The following is a 19,275-nucleotide window of genomic DNA, read 5'->3' as shown; positions in this document are numbered from 1 at the left end:
TCTCTGATTATTCTGCCATTGAGATGTTCTATTTTTGCAACTGTTTTTGTGTAATTAAAATTAATATTGTGTCCTGTTGTATTTATGTGTTGAACTAATGATGATGTGTGTTCTTGCTTTTGTATTGAGTTTTTGTGTTCCTCGATGCGCACACTCATTCTTCTGTTGGTCTGTCCAATGTATGTTGATGGGCAGGAAGCACACGGGATTTCGTATATGCCTTGATCTTCTAATTCTATTTTGTCTTTAGGGTTTCTCAGAATGGACGATATCTTTCTATCTGTGCAAAATATGGTTTTGATGTTGTGTCTATGTAGTACTTTGCTAATTTTATCTGTTGTTCCCCTTATATAGGGCAAGATGGCTTTCCCATTGTTTTGTTCCTCTTGTTGTTTTTTCTTCTGTCTAGGTGTTGCAACCCAGTTGCTAAGTGTTTGAATTTTGATCACCTGACCATGGGGATGTGCAAGTCCTAGTATGAAAAATGGTCATAAGTCCATTTCAATGCTGTAATTTTGAACACTCACTAAACAAATGGTTGTAAGTCAAGGACTACCTGTATACGTAGTAGCTTTTTTGTCTCACTTCTATTTTCATTGTATATAAAAATGGATTATTGCAAAGAAAGAACTGAGGTGAGATTTAACAGTTTAAATTACTGAAATATTGTCGGATAGATTTACTCTTTATTACCATAGAGATCAGAAGCTAAAATGGCAGCTTAGGCTAGACAGGAAGAATTCCCTCAACTGGTGGAATAGCTGCTGCTGCAAAAATTGGGCTCCCTTTCAATGGTGTTTTTCATATTTTCAAATATTGGTCATTTGTTAGAGAGCTGGAGGTGCTCTAACACAATGTTTCTCAACCACAGCACCTTTAAGATGTGTACCCTTCAAGTCCCAGAATTCTCCAGCCAGCATGCTGAGTTGGTCCAAAATTGTTCTTACCAAGATTGGATCTTTCACAGAGTAGAGTAGAGTGTTCAAGTAGATAATCTCTAAGCCCCCTTCCAACTTTCAGATACTATGCTACAGTATAGTAACTGTTGGTGATACTTGAATTTGTGCATGAATAATCCAGGTTCAGAAGTCTGAAATTGCCCCCATATTTATTCATGCTACATTTATATTTAAACAATTTTGGCAAACTTTTAAATCGTGTTTCTCTGAGTTTGTTCATGATGTGCTTTCTAACTCCTGCTTGTGGATTCCACACAGAAAATAAATGCCAGTATTCCCTGTTTGTTGGCGGAACTGCAAACGGCCCGGCTAGTACCACCCCTGGGGTATCTCTTCTCCCTTCTGCTTCGAGGGTTTGCGTATGGAGAAACGAGCGCTCGGGTCCGGCACCACGAAGATGGAAGAATTTACACGACGCCCTTTAGGGAATAGAAAGCTCGCCTCGGCTTCCAGAAGGCGCGCTCGTCCATCTCCGAGCGCCCGCAGAAGGGGCCCTCCGCCTGGAAGCGCGGCGAGGACTGGGGTCCCGCCCCCACCTTCGCGTTCTGCCTTCGAGTTCTGCGACTTCTGGGTGCTGTCGGTCGCCGTAAGCGGCGTCTGTTCCGGCGTGCTCTTGGATGACGTGGCGGGGACGGCGGAAACGGCGGCTCCTTTCCTCGGTGGCGGCGGCGGCGACGACGCGGGATGGCGCTGGCCGGGTTCCTGTGGTGCGTGGTGGCCTTGTTGGTTTTGCAGGGCCGGGCCGACGAGCATGACCACACGGTGAGGGGACAGACGGGCCTGCTCTTTCTCCTTCCCTCCTTCCCTCATCCTTCGGCGGCGGCTCCCCTGCTCGGGTGCGGGTGCGTCTTTGCGCGGCGTTGCAGAGGCCAGAGCCAGCACGGATCGACCCAATCGGTCCGCGCGGGACGGGACCCGCGTGCGTGAGAGGAGAAGCTGTTCCGCAGATCATTGAGAGCCGACGTCTCAGTGAGAAGTGGATGGGTGGCGGGGAGGTGATTGCGAGCGGCCTGGCCGAATATAGTTCTCCTGTAAAGGGTAGTTCTTAGTTCCAGAGAACGAAGCTCGAAGAAGGCTATCAAGAAGGGCAGCCTTTGTTCAAACAACACTCTGCTTTTCACCATTTCTGTTGGTGGTGACACCACATTGTTAGAACTTAGAACTTAGAAAACAGAATCGCATCTATTAATTATAAAGAATCACCCTGCTTTAAAAAAAAAGCAAATTAAAATTAATCTTCCCCAAAGCAGGCAGAAACGTTATAAACGCTACAATTCAGAATAAATTCCAATAGTTATGTCTGAGAAACAGCAGCGTGGCTCAAGCTGTTTAGCTTCTGTCCTATCAAAAAAAGTATTTCTTTTGTCGAACCAGGTGAAATCTGATACTTAACTAGTGGGCCGTGTTTGTATAGCTTTGGACACTGCCTGGTTATGCTTAACGAAAATACAGTTTGTGCATTACGGTTATCCTGATTCAGTTGATCAGGATAATTTGTAAAGAAATGACATGACTGATTTGCTTTGTTTGTGCAGAATATACAACCTGTATAGTCAGATTGTTGTAATTGTATCGAATGGGCTAGAATTGTAATATACGGTAGCTGCTCGATAAGGTGCAAAAACAGCAAAGGGCCAAACCACCCCCCCCCAAGTGGGAAATAAAGATGGAAGGTTGAAAAAAATAGCAAAGTGTACTTCTTATTTAAAATATCAAGAAATTGCAGTATTTAACCTGGGACTTCTTATTTTTCTAAAGCCTTCCATACAAGCTATTCTTAGAAAGACAAATTAAGATAGAAACCACTTAAAAGAAAATACAAATAATGTAGAATATGAAATCCAAGCACTTTAAAACCAAATAATATAGTTGGTATAAACCAAACATAATTAGAAAAATAGCTTTTAAAAGTAGCACTTGCAAACTTTGTTGAAAGCAGTAGGAGCTTGTATAATGGATAATAGCGATGAATAATATTGATTCCGAGCATAATGTAATCACGTTTAGTGTCACTTCAGAAAACACTCTGTTCTTAAATTATTGATGGGTTCAAACATAGCACTAAGCCATAAACCAATGGTAAGGCTTTACTTTTTTAAAAGGGGAAAAATGGTGTTGGGCAATGGATATTGGAAGTGTAAGGTACAAATGGATGAAATTTTAAAGCGTTATTTTTGAAATTGAGTCGCTGCTTTAAACATATTAAACATTATCTGAAAACTTATCCCTCAGTTTTCTGCTGACAAACTCTGAAAATCTGCATCACTGATTTTAATGATTTCCCAAAGATTTTTAGTGGTGCAATCCAAGCAGTGGTGGGTTGCTCCCGGTTCTGTCCGGTTCTATAAAACCAGTAATAAAATTGGCGGGAGGCTCCGCCCACCAATCCCGACGTCATAAATGACAATCTGCGTATGCGCAGAAGAGCATGTGAGTGGCCACGTTGTAAAGGTAAAGGTAAGTAGAACTGACCCCTGAATCCAAGGATGCTCCAGAAGACAGCAGAAAAAAGGGCATTCAAGGAATTGCATGAAGCATTACCCACTTGCATTACCCACTTCTGCCAACAATACTTTACATTGTAGCTAGGTTTGCACTATGACTTAGTCATACACTTGCCCTTGTAATGCCGCTCAAAAGTCATCCAGTGCTAACACTAAGACAGTGAGTACATAGTACAATCTCTTAATGGCTATTTCCTTGAAAGTTAGTGGTTGCAATTTTCTGCACTACACACCAAGTATTAATAAAAGATTTTGAGAAACTGTCATACATATAAAAGCAGAAAAGAAAGGAACATGAAAACCAGAATATTGGGCAAATAATGTGTAGAACATTCTTAGAAATATTGGACTTACAAGTGCACTTATAAGATGTCCTTGAGAAGAGATTCAGGTAATTGAAGAAGGAAGGAGACATATGATAAAGAGTGACCTAGGCAAATGTGACAAGCATGTATATACAATATAGCAGAAAATAGATGGCATTTAGTTTCTAAAGGTATAAAAGGAGTCCCTTGAAAAAGGCAATAGAAACCCAATTGAGGAATTATAGAAACCCAATTTAGGAATCAAGATACGAATTAAAAGTTGTAATAGAAGTGGAAAAATCGTGAATGAGAGGAATTAAGGGGTTGGCTGAAAAGAGAACATTACCCCCCAATATTGTACAGGGAAAAGCAACATGCCTTGCAGCATATTTGCATATATGAATGTAAGAAATTCAAGATTACTGTACCAGGATGTCTGATGATATGGATGATAGGATAGAAGGCAGTCTTAGAATGCTTAGAGACTGAAAATGTCAGAGTGAAAACATCCAGCTGTTGAGATGGAGAAATGTCAAGCAAGTAACAGATACATGTAAGTAGTATATAAAAACCAAGGGGTTGAATGCAAGGGCATTGTGCAAGCAGGAAGAAAAGGATAAAGCTGTTACAACAAATGATCAAAAACATTGGAACGATGGGAGACAGCGTGGATAAAAATCAATATTTTTTTTAAAAGAAATTGGATTTTTAAAATTTAAATCGGATTTTTTAAAATCAAATTTATTTTAATAAAATGCTTTTGGAGTAAATATCTAAAGATAGTTTTCTATTTAAGATACATTAATAATTTAATTCAGCATGAAATGGAGCTTAGTTATGTAGCATGAGGCTGTATATTCTACAATATTGGGACTGTCAGTGAGTCAACAGCAGGTCAGAGGAGTTAGTGCAGGACAGAGATGACAGTTGCTCTTTACAAATTATGATTTAAATCAAGTCGATTTAAATCAAGCCTTTTTACTAGTGATTTAAATCATGATTTAAATTGTGATTTAAATCGACTTGATTTAAATCAAATCCACCCTGATGGGAGATCATTGCAATATTGAGAAAAAAAAGTTTGAGAAAAGTAGTAGCTGTCCATGGAAATTACATGAAAACTTGCGCAGAGGTGTGCTGCTGGATTTGATTGTGAAATCTTCTGCATGAAAATGTGTACAGGTAGCTTACTACCATTTGTTCAGTACCTGTTCAAAGTTACAATGGCATTGAGAAAAGTGACTTTCAGCTGGTTTAACTGGTAACAGTTTGACTGGATACAGTACGCACATCTTGCTAACCCCTTGTGTGATTTTCTTAGTTTTAGCTTAATAGTGTAATATGTGAATCTAGTCATTGTGCTTTATAAATAAAAAGGTAAATTAAGCTGAGTTCTTGATCACATCCAAAAAAAATTTTCTTCAGCAATAGAAAAACTGGCATTATTTTCTTCTGAGCTAATTATTTAGCTTTCCTGTCTTAGTCTATAGCACTGGGATTTCCTGGTGATTTCTCTTATTAGTACTAATCAAATCCAGGCCTATGTAATTTTTTGAGAATAGCCAAGATCCATCTAGCTGGATGCTTTGTGGATACATTGTGCAGACACCAGATAATTTTAGTCCTGGCCAACTAATTATGCAACAAGTAGAAATTGAATACAAGAAAAAATTATGTTTCATTCAATTTTTTTAATGCATTACTTTGGACAGCTAAAGCTAGAATGGTAGTATGGGACATAGATAAAACTTAAACTTTAAGGCAATTATTAAACCTAAATAGAGAGAGATATACAGATAGATCTTACCAACGACCTCATGCAACAACCACTCAAAGTTACGACAATCTTGAAAAAAATAACACTGTAATCAAGGTGCATATGTATGACCTTAACAACTTACTTTCTTCTAATGTGTTTCTCATTATACTCAGTACACAGTGTCCTGCACCTGACCCATTTTTTCCTTCCACCCTCAGAGCAGAGAAGATTGGAGAGGAACAGCATTTCAGGAAATGGGGAAAAAGGAAAACTCATAAAATCCTAAACACAGTTATGGTCATATGATTTTCAACTTAGTGACTGTCAGGGTGGATTTGATTTAAATCACTAGTAAACAGATTTGATTTAAATCAATTCAATTTAAATCATAATTTTTAAAGAGCAACTGTCATCTCTGTCCCACAGCGGCTCCTCCTCTGACCTGCTGTTGACTTGCCAACAGTCCCATTCACTTTAATGAGACGGCTGGTGATGTGGCAGGGACACAACAAGGTGAGGGATGTGGCAGGCAGCAGGTGAGTGGATGCCTGCTAACAAGCGCTGCCATAATGGATCTGAAATGATAGGTGCTCTTTAATATTATATTTATAAGCTGCTTAGAAGGTTTCACTTTCATTTTTACTGCTTGCCCTTCCTCCTCACACTTAGAGCCAGGTGGTACAGATGCATTTCTCTTCAAACAACCATACAGTTTGTAGTGTACATAGATTTTCAAAACAATGGGATAAAGGAATATTCCTGAACTTTGTTTTATGATTTATCTCTTGGTTACTGTGAAATTGTGTGAACGCATCAATGCAGTGCATGTTATCTGAACTGGCAGAGCTTGGATTCATTGAATGAGTTTACTAAAAATGTAAATATTGCAGAATATACAGCCTCATGCTACATAACTAAGCTCCATTTCATGCTGAATAAACTAAATCATTAATGTATCTTAAATAGAAAACTATCTTTAGATAGATTTTTACTCCAAAAGCATTTTATTAAAATAAATTTGATAAACATAAAAAGAATCCAATTTAAAATTTTAAAAATCCAATTTTTTTTTATTTTTTTAAAAAAAATCATAGATTTTTATCCACCCTGGTGACTATGGCACTTAGCAACTAAGTTTGCGGCCCCAGTTGTGGTTGCTAAATGATGACTACCTGTAGCACTTTTGCTTCCCCTGCCAAAATGCAGGTGGTAATCACATTACTGTTTTTTAATGGTATAATTTCTGGGGATGGCATGCAAACCAGGAGTTGCCTGTCAATATTTTAAAGTATTTTCTTCATATTTCTCTCTGAAAATTTGTTCCATTCTAAACAATGTGCCTATTGATAATTCTTTATTTTAAAATATGGTTTCTTTTCAGTACCAAGATAAAGAAGAAGTTGTTTTATGGATGAATACTGTAGGACCATATCACAATCGCCAGGAAACTTACAAATACTTCTCTCTCCCTTTTTGTGGTGGATCTAAAAAAAGCATTGATCACTACCATGAAACTCTTGGGGAAGCACTTCAAGGAGTTGAACTAGAGTTCAGCGGTTTGGATATTAAATTTAAAGGTAAAATAACCATAAGTCATGATCGTTGGTGTTTTAAAAATTATTGTATTTGTTTAACAGGAAAACCTTTTTCCAAATAATTTACTGTAAACGTATTAGTTTTAAAAGATATTTGAGTGAAAACAGAAAAATACAAAGACAGAAAAGGAAAATATATTAAATATTTCAAAATATGAAATGTTTAAATATAATAAAAATGAATGAGAGCCAGTTTGGTATAACAGTTAAGACATTGGCCAGAAACTGGGAAACTGAGTTCTAGTCCCACTTTAGGCATGAAGCCAGCTAAGTGACCTTGGGCCAGTCCCTTTCTCTCAGCCCTAGGAAGGAGGTAGTGGCAAGTCACTTTTGAAAATCCTTGCAAAGAAAACTGCAGGGACTTGTCGGGGCAACCTCCAACAATTGGAAAACTTGAATGGAAGAAAAAGATTGTCTTACAAAATTGTGAGCTTCCAGTAGATACGGAAGAATGATTTAAGCTGATTTACAATAGCAATAGTACTTAGATTTATATATCACTTCACAGTGCCTTACAGCCCTCTCTAAGCTGTTTACAGAGTCTGCATATTGCCCCAACAATCTGGCCTTGGAAGATGGAAGGCTGAATCAACCTTGAGCTGGTCAAGATTGAACTGATGGCAGTCGACAGTTAGCTTGCAATACTGCATTCTAACCACTGTGCCACTGCTCTTTATTACATTACCTGCAGTTTTTAAATACATATTACCCGTTTTGACAAATCATTGCTGGATAATATGCTACTGAAAAACACCAATTTCTTCTAGGTATAATGATCACAGTAAACCTAAAACATACCTTCCATTGATATTTCCATTGTTGCATATCAATTTGCCTGTTTAAATTCTGCATCCATTGAATCATATAGTCTTTAACTTGTTCAATTTCTGTTAATCATATTTCAATAACATTTAGAAATTGAAACAGAAGTTCTGACTTTCATAGTATAAACATTTCAAATTCTATAAAATCACTTGCTTTTGTAGTTGAAAAGGAACTGTATTACTTATTTGAATATTGAAACCAATGAGGTATTTCTGATTATTCTGAAGAGAGGTTCTCAAAAGATTTCAACTTTGTTTTATTAAAGGTTAAATCTTGCAGCATATTATCTCTCCACTAATAATTTTTAGCATATTCATGAAAGTAAATATTTAATTTACCGTAATTTTGAAGCAAAAGGAGATGAATCTGAGCCTATCCTTTGGGGATAGGGGGCACCGTTCTGCGGTGGTTCTCCTCCTACCTCTCTGACTGGTCGCAATCTGTGTTGACGGGGGGCAGCGGTCGACCCTGAGGCACCTTGCTTGTGGGGTGCCACAAGGGTCTGTCCTCTCGCCCCTTCTGTTCAACATTTATGTAAAGCCGCTGGGTGAGATCATCTGTGGCTTCGGGGTGGAGTTCCATCAGTACGCTGATGACACCCAGCTGTACATCTCCACCCCAGGCCACCCCAGCGATGCCCTTGAAGTGATGTCCCAGTGCCTGGAGGCCGTGCGGGTCTGGATGGGGAGAAACAGGCTCCGACTCAACCCCTCCAAGACCGAGTGGCTGTGGCTTCCAGCGTCCCGATATAGCCAGCTGACGCCAGAGGGCTCGTAACTTGGGCGTCCTCCTGGACGCACAGCTGTCTTTAGACGACCATTTGACGGCCGTGGCCAGGGGGGCTTTTTATCAGGTTCGCCTGATACGCCAGTTGCGTCCCTTTCTAGATCGGGATTCACTACGCACAGTCACTCAGGCACTAGTCACTTCCCGCCTGGACTACTGCAACGCTCTCTACATGGGGCTCCCCCTGGAGTGCACCCGGAGGCTCCAGCTGATCCAGAACGCGGCCGCGCGGGGGATTATGGGGGCGACGAGGCGCTCCCATGTGACACCTCTCCTGCGCGAGCTGCACTGGCTCCCAGTGGTCTTCCGGGTGCGCTTCAAGGTGTTGGTGACCACCTTTAAAGCGCTCCATGGCTTAGGGCCGGGGTACTTACGAGACCACCTTCTGCCACCAATAGCCTCCCACCAGCCAGTACACTCACACAGAGTGGGCCTCCTCAGGGTGCCGTCCGCCAGACAATGTCGGCTGGTGACCCCCAGGGGGAGAGCCTTCTCTGTGACGGCGCCCACCCTCTGGAACAACCTTCCCCCAGAGTTACGTACAATAACAGACCTCCGGATTTTTCGTCGGGCCCTGAAAACCTATTTATTTCAACTAGCTGGGCTGGCTTGAGTTTAATTTTAAATTGATTTTAAATTGGGTTGTTTTAATTTACGGCCAGAATATTTAATTATTTTAATATTGTTTTTAAATTTTGTATGCTCTGTTTTTACTTTGGCTGTGCACCGCCCTGAGTCCTCTTTGGAGAAGGGCGGTATAGAAATTTAATTAATAAAATAAATAAATAAATAAATATATATTTCTCCCTACTTTTAATAATCTATTTATAATTTAATTCTATAGTTATCAGATCAGAGATAGTTGAACAGGTTCTCTGGAAGCTCTTTCCAAAGAAGTAATTCAACCATATGAGGATATAATCCAATTTGTAATCTTGGTCAAACAATCAAATAATAATAGAAGTTAACATTTGGTGCAGCTGGTACATTCCTTTGTAGCATATAGAATTCTATATTTGATTGTTAGTCCGTTATTTACTTAAATGAAGTTATTCATTTGTCTTTGTCATTCATTCAAATATACTTTCTTAAATTGTTGAGATGTTTCTTAAAAACATTAATTTTTATTGCCAACATTATTCATAGCCAAGATCAGCTTAGCTTTTTCCATCTTAATATATCAATCATTATTTTTCCAGATCTGCAAATAATTATTTTTAAATATTTTTTTTACTGTTTCTAGCTATATAAATTCCCAGCTACTTGATCAGTTAGTACTGATATTAAACCCTATTGTTTTTTTTCAAATGCTGTTTTTCCCTCTTCAGTTAGGTTCCATGTAATCATCTATGACTTATTATTTTGGTATTTTGATACTGTTTGTATGTTCCATTTTTTTCCCTAAGGACTCTTTAGTTAAGTAACTAAGTAATCACCAACACCATATGCATGTTAATTTATGCTCTTGAGTTTAATTCCTGAAAATTTACTCTTTTGTTATATCTTTCTTACTAGTGGTTCAGGTCAATAAAAACAGGAAAGAAAGAAGACCATTTTATCTTGTCGTTTTCATAATAGCATATTTTTGAGGCATATATGCATTTACAGTTGACTTGGTTTATAAATTCTTCGAGTCCATGAGAAAAAAATTGAACTGCAGTTCATCTTTTTCAAGATTGTGAATATGAAGAGTTATTCCAAATTGCTGAAAGCTTTTTTTACATCAAGAAAAAATGTTGCTACTTTCTTATTTCTCTAGTTGACATTATCAGTGATACTAACATATATATCTGATATTATTTCTCTGGAAAATACTTTTTATTTTTTAAAACAATAAGAGATAAACACTAACATAAAACATATACTCCTTCTTTACAACAGTTTCGTAACGGTAATCCTCTATTATTTACATTTTCCACTCTACTTTTCTTCAATTATACTTATCTTTTTGTCCCATTATCCCTTATTTCTATGTATATTCCATCATATCTATCATTATAACAATACATTTTCTTTCATGCACTACCTTTTTTGTGATATTTTCCCCTTTTTTCTTTACCATTTCTAATTTCTATCCAATTATACCATTTATTCCATACTACATAGTATTCTGTATCTTCCTTTTCTTTTATCTCCTTTGTTAATTTATCCATCTCAGCACAGTCCAGAATTTTCCTTATCACTTCCTCCTCCAATGGTATATTCTCATTTTTCCAGTTCTGTGCATAAAATATTCTTGCGGCTGTTATTATGTGTAGAATTAGATACCTTATTTCTTTACTATATTTCTTATTAAGTATTCCCAGCAAAAAGATCTCTGGTTTCCAGTCTATGGGTTGGTCAGTTATTTCTTCCAACCATTTTCTGATTTTGGCCCAATATTTTTTTGCAGATGAACTTGTCCACTATAAATGGTAATACGTTCTGTATACTTTTTTGCACTTCCAACATGTTGGAGAACTGTTCGGAAACATCTTAGCAAGCCTTGTTGGTGGGAGATGCCATCTGTAAAACATCTTCAACTGGTTTTCCTTGAATGCCACAGACATAGTCAGTTTTATATTTGTTTCCCACATTTTTTCCTATTTCTCCAATTCTACATTGTATCTAAATTTTTTTGCCCATTTGATCATTGTTTCCTATCAACCTCATCTTCCATTTTATATCTCAATAGATATTTGTATATTTTAATTTTATCTCTGTTCCATATATAATTTTATCCAATTCTTGCTGTTCTTTTTGTATTTCATATAATTTTTTATCCTCTGTATATTTTGATTGTATTTGTGTATATGTCCACCAATCTATCTCCCTCTCTACAACTTTTTCCAATTCGTGTTTTGTTTTCAAATTTCCCTGTTCATTTACCAATTTCTCATATCTAATTAGCTTATCTATATCAAATAAATTTGGGTGTTTCAATATTTCTGTTGGGAATAACCACATTGGAATTCTTATATAATGTTTTTGTTTTATTTTTTTCCAAGTCTGTAGCAATGCTAAGTACATGCATTTGAAAATATCTATGTGTTTTATACTTTTTCATTCCATAGGAATGCACGCCACCCCGCTTGCAAATCATGCCCTTCTACTGCTAGAATTCTATTGTTTTTCAGTTCCATCCAGTCTTTTAACCAGGTTAAAATTGATGCTAGGTAATATATTTCCCACTCTGGTAATGCCAAACCCCCTCTGCCTTTCGTGTCTTGCAGAAGTTTTAATTTAATCCTAGGTTTTTTTCCCTTGCCATATAAATTTGGTAACTAATTTGTTTAACTCTTCGAAAAATGTTTTCCCTAATTTTATTGGAATAACTTGGAACAGAAATAAAATTTTCAGCAAAATATTCATTTTAACCGTAGTGATCCTTCCTAAAAATGAAATTTGTAGATTTTTCCAGTTTTCTAGGTCTTTTTTTATATAGTGTAATATTTTGTCATAATTATCCTCCTTGTTTGAAGAGCGCTTCGCTGTAAGCCAAATCCCTAAATATTTTATTTTCTTGGCTATATTAATTTTAATTTTGTCTTCCAATTCACTTTCTTGGTTCTTTGTAAGATTTTTGGTTATTAATTTGGATTTATTTTTATTAATCTTAAATCCCGCTACCTCACAAAATTCTTCTATTTTTTGGATCAGTTTAGGGCCAGTTTCTAATGGATCTTCCAAAATGAATGCCATATCATCAGTGAAGGCTTGAACCTTGTATTCTTCCTTCTTAATTTTTAAACCTTTTATTTCTTGATCTTCTCTGATTTTTGTCAATAGTGTTTCTAATGATAAAATAAATAGAAGAGGAGAAAGTGAGCACCCTTGTCTTACACCTTTGGTTATATCAAATTTTTCTGTCATTCCGTCATTCATAATTACTCTAGCTGTTTGTTTTGTGTACCGTATTTTCTGGCGTATAAGACGACTTTTTAACACATGAAAATCTTCTCAAAAGTCGGGGGTCGTCTTATACGCCGGGTGTCGTTCTCCTGTAACCAGGCAGACCAGCCCGAAAGGCTCTGACGAGCCTTAAATGGCTCTGGCGATCCCAGCTCTGACGATCCCAGCTTTGCCTGCTAATCAGGCAATTCAGCTGGGATCGCCAGAGCCATGGAGAAGGGAAAAACTTTTCCCCCTCTAGCTTGCTTACCTTAGCTCAGTGGTTGGGGGTCAAACAACCCTTTCACAGGGGTTTTGCAGGTGGTGCAATACAGAAAAACGAGCGCAGCCCTCGCCATCCGGAATGAATGGTGCTGTTGTGGCGGTGGGGGAGGGGGCGGCAGAAACGGGAAGAAGCGGCGTTTGCGATGGCTGGAAGCTGTGGGAGTGAAGCACTACTTTCATTTGTACGGCAGCAGCATTCCGCCTTGGTATATTTGTGTCGGGAGTGGCGCAAGGCAGCCTTTGTTTCCTGCTGCCTGGGACTCAGAGTGGTAAATGGCGTCTGATCCGGAGAGCTGCTGGATTTTGCTCTCTAATCTGGATGCCAAATCGGCCCCCTGCAAACTCTCGTCTCTCGAGAAGCGCTCCCTGAACCAGGGCTGGAAACTTTGGTTGGACTGCTTGAGAGAGGAGAGCTTGCAGGTGGGCGATCTGGTGTCTGCAATGGAGAGCGGCATCCGGCTTTTTCTCTCCGCTGTAAGAGCGGCAGCCCTCATCTCCTAATGCTTGGGACTGCAAAATCCAGCTGCTCCCCGGACCAGTCACCATTTACTGCTCCGAGTCCCAAACATTAGGAGATGAGGGCTGCCGCTCTTACAGCGCTCTTATAGCGGAGAGAAAAAGCCGGATGCCGCTCTCCATTGCAGACACCAGATCGCCCCCCTGCAAGCTCTCCTCTCTCAAGCAGTCCAACCAAAGTTTCCAGCCCCGCTTCAGGGAGCGCTCCTCGAGAGACGAGATCTTGCAGGGGGCTGATCTGGCATCCGCAATGGAGAGCAAAATCCAGCTGCTCCCCGGACCAGTCACCATTTACCGCTCCGAGTCCCAAACATTAGGAGATGAGGGCTGCTTGAGAGAGGAGAGCTTGCAGGGGGGCGATCTGGTGTCTGCAATGGAGAGCAAAATCTGGTTTTTTCTCTCCACTATAAGAGCGCTGTAAGAGCGGCAGCCCTAATCTCCTAATGTTTGGGACTCAGAGTGGTAAATGGTGACTGGTCCGGAGAGCAGCTGGATTTTGCTCTCCATTGCGGATGCCAGATCAGCCCCCTGCAAGATCTCGTATCTCGAGGAGCGCTCCCTGAAGCGGGGCTGGGAACTTTGGTTGGACTGCTTGAAAAAGGAGAGCTTGCAGGGGGGCGATCTGGTGTCTGCAATGGAGGGTGGCATCCGGCTTTTTCTCTCCGCTGTAAGAGCGCTGTAAGAGCGGCAGCCCTCATCTCCTAATGCTTGGGACTGCAAAATCCAGCTGCTCCCCGGACCAGTCACCATTTACCGCTCCGAGTCCCAAACATTAGGAGATGAGGGCTGCCGCTCTTACAGCGCTCTTATAGCGGAGAGAAAAAGCCGGATGCCGCTCTCCATTGCAGATACCAGATCGCCCCCCTGCAAGCTCTCCTCTCTCAAGCAGTCCAACCAAAGTTTCCAGCCCCGCTTCAGGGAGCGCTCCTCGAGAGATGAGAGTTTGCAGGGGGCCGATCTGGCATCCAGATTAGAGAGCAAAATCCAGCTGCTCTCCGGATCAGACGCTATTTACCGCTCTGAGTCCCAAGCAGCAGGAAACAAAGGCTGCCTTGCGCTGCAAATATAGCAAGGCAGAATCCTGATGCTGCACTTTCAGCAGACAGATGAGGGCTGCCTTGGCCATCGGCTGGCGCAAATATACCAAGGCGAATGCTCATGCCGCACAAGTTCAAGTAGTGCTTCGCTCCCACACTTCTTCCAGCCCTCAGTCTGTCAGGGAGATGCTTGACTTCCTCTCAGCCCCAAGACACTGGCTGGCCCATGAGATGAGAGAGAGAGAGAATGAGAGAGAAAGAGAGAGAATCAGAATGAGACAGAGAGAGAAAGAGACAAAGAATGAAAGAGAGAATGAGAGAGAGAGAATCAGAGTGAGACAGAGAGAGAAAGAGACAAAGAATGAAAGAGAGAGAAAGACAGAATGAAAGAGAATGAGAGAAAGAGACAGAGAGAATCAGAGAGTGAGAGTGAGAGAGAGAGAGAATGAGAGACAGAGAAAGAGACAGAATCAAAGAGAACCAAAGAATCAGAGAGAATGAGAGAGAGGGAGAGAAAATGAAAGAGAATCAGAATGAGAGGGAGAGAGTGGGGAGAGAGAGAGAAAGAGGGGGAGAGAGAAAGAGAATGAGAGAGAAAGAGTGGGAGAGAGAGAAAGAGAAAGAAGGGGAGGGAGAAAGAGAAAGAGTGGGGGGGAGAGAGAAAGGGGGACAGAGAGAAAGAATGAGAGAGAGTGGGGGGAGAGAAAGAGAGAAAGAGAGTGGGAGAAAGAGAGAGAAGGGGGAGAAAGAGAAAGAGAAAGAGGGAGAGAGAGAAAGAGAATGAGAAAGGGGAGAGAAAGAGAAAGAGTGGGGGAAAGAAAGAATGAGAAAGAGGGGGAGAGAGAAAGAATGAGAGAGGGGGGAGAAAGAGTGGGAGAGAAAGAAAGAGGGAGAGAGAGAGAGAAAGCGAAAATGAGAGAGAGAGAGAATGAGAGAGAAAGAGTGGGAGACAGAGAGAGAGAGACAGAGAGGATGGAGAGTGCCTGAAGGACCCCATCCCGTACTGGGAGTCTAGGTGCTTCAGCAAGCGGGGCACTGGATTCGTATTATATCTGCGCATGTCCAAGATGGAGGATTCAGCCTGAGACGCTCCCGGCAGATGGGGTGATTCCTGGCAATTTCGGGAGGTTCCTGGGGCGATTGTCCACCATGGCCCCCAGTCCTTGAGAGAGGAACCTTTCCTCGGCCCATTGAGGGTTTTTTTGCCCTCTGGAACATCGGGTCGAGGGAAAAAAAAAACGGCTGCTGAAGGCTCCGCGGGGTGACGTCGGTAGCGATTTGACTGGCGGCGCTTTTCTCGGCCTCCGGCATGGACCGACGGCGGCGGCAGCTCTGTGGTGGTGGCGACGGCAATGCGGTGGCTCCCCTGGATTCCTGGCCTCTCCGGGGTTTCCTGAGGCTCCTGGGGACCCTGGAGTATGGTGGGAGCCATGGGAAGCGGCGCCGGCGCTGGCAGTGGGCGCGGGGTGGTCGGCGGCCGCTGGACGATGGCGGAGGCGAGGGGGCGGCAGCTGGCTGCTACCGAAGAGGACGCTATGGTGAGAGGCTGTTGGCTTCTATCTTGAAACCCCGGACCTGCAAGAGGGCGGCCTATTTCTGCTGTCCCACTTTGCTGCAGGAATCCGGAGGCCCCATTGGAGACTGGGGCTGTAGACTGGGGGTATAAAATGCTGGAAGACCTGGGGAGTGGGAGAGGTTGGAAGACGGCCGAGGGTTGGCCTTGGGCTGCCTTAGGCCATTCCCCCCTCCCCCCCTTTTTTGTTGGCCTGTATAGGCCTTATCATGGTCACCACTCCAGCTACTTTCTCCCTTGCAAACCATCTCCCTTCATTGCTTTCCATGTGTCATCTGTTCCCCGTGTTTACTATTCTGCCTTCTAGACTGGCTCTATTCCACCTATGCCCTTGAAGGTGTGGAGAATGGACAATTCTGATATGGATTCTGAGGGAGTCCGGTTCAACTGCCATTTCCCCTACCAGAGCGGATGGACTATCGAATCTCTCCATAGCCAATTCCATCTTGGCTAGCCATCGTGAGAGGATGGTCTGGAGAGAGCACCTTCTGAGTTTTGTCGAAATCGCACGAGACTTCGTCCACTGTCGTGAGAGGACAGTGGAACCCAGTTTTTCCGTGTCTTGAGTTGCTGCCTCTCCATGCCCTAGGACGATTAGACTATTCTATGGAACCTCAGCCAGAGGATATTTCACCCTTCCCGGTTCTTGATGCACTCGGCCGCCGAACTCCTTGCGCTGCGAGACTTCCCACTCTCGCAGGTCTGGCCCTCCACGCTATCGAGGGCCTATCTTGATGACGGATTTTGGAATCCCGAGAGATGGCATGCAGCGAAGAGGGGGTTGAGGGGTTTTTTATTTAAATTTTTAAAGAAAATTTTAAGGGGACCCGGGAGGAAGGGAGGGGGTTGTGAAAGTGGACCTGGGGGGGTCCAGATAGCTACTGAGCGGGGTGACAGGTTGATTGGCTGCAGCAAAGGGGTCAGGAAAGAAAATTTATCCGGGGAGCAGGGGGATAACAAGAAGGCCAATGCAATTGAAATAATGAGTGGGAGGGGCAGGTATGACGGGCGCAGGGGACCATATCATGTGCCGGGGGTGCGCATACGCTGTTTACGAGCAATTGCGCACTCCGGTCCCCATGCGCGTCTCGTGGCCTGGGTTGTGCAGAGTCTCAGGCCCAGGGTCCACGGCTGATGTTATGTAATGCCAGGTCGGTTGTCAATAAAGCCCCCCTCATCTGTGATCTTATATTGGAGGGGGGTGCGGACCTGGCAGGTATTACGGAGACCTGGTTGGACCAAGAGGGGAGGGTCCCCCTCGTTGAAATGTGCCCACCAGGTTTTCATGCATTTCATCAGCCAAGGGCCCAGGGGAGGGGTGGGGGAGTGGTGGTGATTATTAGGGAGAGTCTTTGTCCGAGGGAGACCACTGTTCCTCAGATAGCCAGATGTGAGTCCCTCTTTCTGAAGTGGGGCCGTGGGGTGCAGATGGGTTTGCTGACTGCGTACCTGGCTCCCTGCCACGTGGCAGCGACCCTACCCGAGCTACTCGACGTCATCACCGGGGTAGCGGTGGATACCCCCAGACTTATTGTCATGGGGGATTTCAACCTTCCATCCGCGGGTGAGACGTCAGAGGTGGCTCGGGAGTTCATGGCTTCCATGACAGCCATGGACCTGACCCAGTTAGTTCAAGGCCCCACTCACATAGGAGGACACACTCTGGACTTGATTTTCATCTCTGGTCAGTGGTTGAATGATCTTGGTAGAGGGGACTTAGACATTAAACCCTTGTCATGGACAGATCATTCGCTCCTTCACTTGGACTTTCCTACCGCTTCCCCCCGCCGCAGGGAGACGGAACCGACTAAATGGTTCCGTCCCAGGCGTCTGATGGATCCAGAAAGGTTCCTGACGGAGCTTGGGCCGTTTCCTGAGACCCTGACACACGACTCGACTGAAGAGCTGGTGGCCGCCTGGGAGAGTGCGGCAGCCGGAGCTTTAGATCGTGTCGTGCCTTTGCGGCCTCTGACCCGATGCCGAACTCAATCGGCTCCTTGGTTCTCTGAGTAGCTGAGAGAGATGAAGCGTCGGAAAAGATGCCTAGAGAGCATTTGGAGGGCTAGTCATTCTGATTCCGACCGGACACAGGTGAGGTCTTATATCAAGACCTACCTAGTGGCGATAAAAGCGGCGTAATCTAACCATTTTTCCGCTCTTATCGCATCTGCAGAGAACCGCCCAGCCACCCTGTTTAGGGTGACCCACTCCCTTCTTCGGGGGGGGGAGTGCGGGAGGATCCCTTGCAGGGTCGAGCTGAGGATTTTGTGCAATTCCTGCACGATAAAGTCGCTCGGATTTGGGAAGGCTTGGACTCCGACTGGGCGAGTCCGGGGGAGGAGACGAGGGTAGGTCTTGAGAATATTATCTGGGAGGAGTTTGATCCTGTGGCTCCCGAGGATGTGGACAGGGTTCTGGGTAGGATTAGTGCCGCCACATGTTTATTGGACCCGTGTCCCTCCTGGTTGGTACTGGCCTCCCGGGAGGTTACACGAGGCTGGCTCCAGGGGATTATAACTGCTTCTCTGAGTGAGGGTGCCTTTCCCGCCGCCTTGAAAGAGGCGGTGGTGAGGCCCCTCCTCAAGAAGCCTTCCCTGGACCCGGCTGAATTAGTTAACTACCGTCCGGTCTCCAACCTTCGTTTTGTGGCGAAGGTTGTTGAGAGTGTGATGGCACGACAACTGCCCAGGCACCTGGATGAAGCTATCTATCTAGACCCGTACCAGTCGGGCTTCAGGCAGGGGCACAGCATAGAAACGGCATTGGTCGCGTTGGTGGATGATCTCTGGAGGGCCCAGGACAGGGGTTGCTCCTCTGTCCTAGTCCTATTAGATCTCTCAGCGGCTTTTGATACCATTGACCATGGTATCATGCTGCAGCGGTTGAGAGGGTTAGGAGTAGGGGGCACCGTTTTGCGGTGGTTCTCTTCCTTCCTCTCCGGCCGCTCGCAGTTCGTGTTGGCAGGGGGGCAGAGGTCGACCTTGAGGCATCTCGCATGGGGAGTGCCACAAGGGTCGGTCCTCTCGCCTCTTCTGTTCAACATTTATGTGAAGCCGCTGGGTGAGATCATCTGTGGTTTTGGGGTGAAGTGTCACCTGTACGCTGATGATACTCAGCTGTACATCTCCACCCCAGACCACCCCAACGATGCCCTTGATGTGATGTCTCGCTGCCTGGAGGCCGTACGGGCCTGGATGGGGAGGAACAGGCTCAGACTCAGCCCATCCAAGACCGAGTGGCTTTGGTTGCCAGCGTCCCAAT

The 19,275-nt window shown here is 43.4% G+C and overlaps 1 protein-coding gene across 1 annotated transcript in view; it reads left to right on the top strand.

Moving 5' to 3' along the window:
• The first annotated feature begins 1,576 nt into the window (after window positions 1–1,576).
• The window catches only part of TM9SF3 (transmembrane 9 superfamily member 3), a 107,293-nt gene continuing 89,594 nt past the window's right edge, over window positions 1,577–19,275 (top strand). Inside the window, exons 1-2 of the mRNA XM_034435254.3 lie at window positions 1,577–1,721; window positions 6,909–7,104. Of these exons, the coding sequence (XP_034291145.1) occupies window positions 1,644–1,721; window positions 6,909–7,104 (274 nt within the window). The 5' untranslated portion in view covers window positions 1,577–1,643. The remainder of the gene's footprint in view (window positions 1,722–6,908; window positions 7,105–19,275) is intronic.

This window comes from Pantherophis guttatus, chromosome 6, assembly GCF_059756535.1.
Source record: "Pantherophis guttatus breed Tessera chromosome 6, ASM5975653v1, whole genome shotgun sequence".
Classification (NCBI taxonomy): domain Eukaryota; kingdom Metazoa; phylum Chordata; class Lepidosauria; order Squamata; family Colubridae; genus Pantherophis; species Pantherophis guttatus.
The sequence above is the reverse complement of the archived record's forward strand: the minus strand, read 5'-3'. Positions and strand labels throughout refer to the sequence as shown.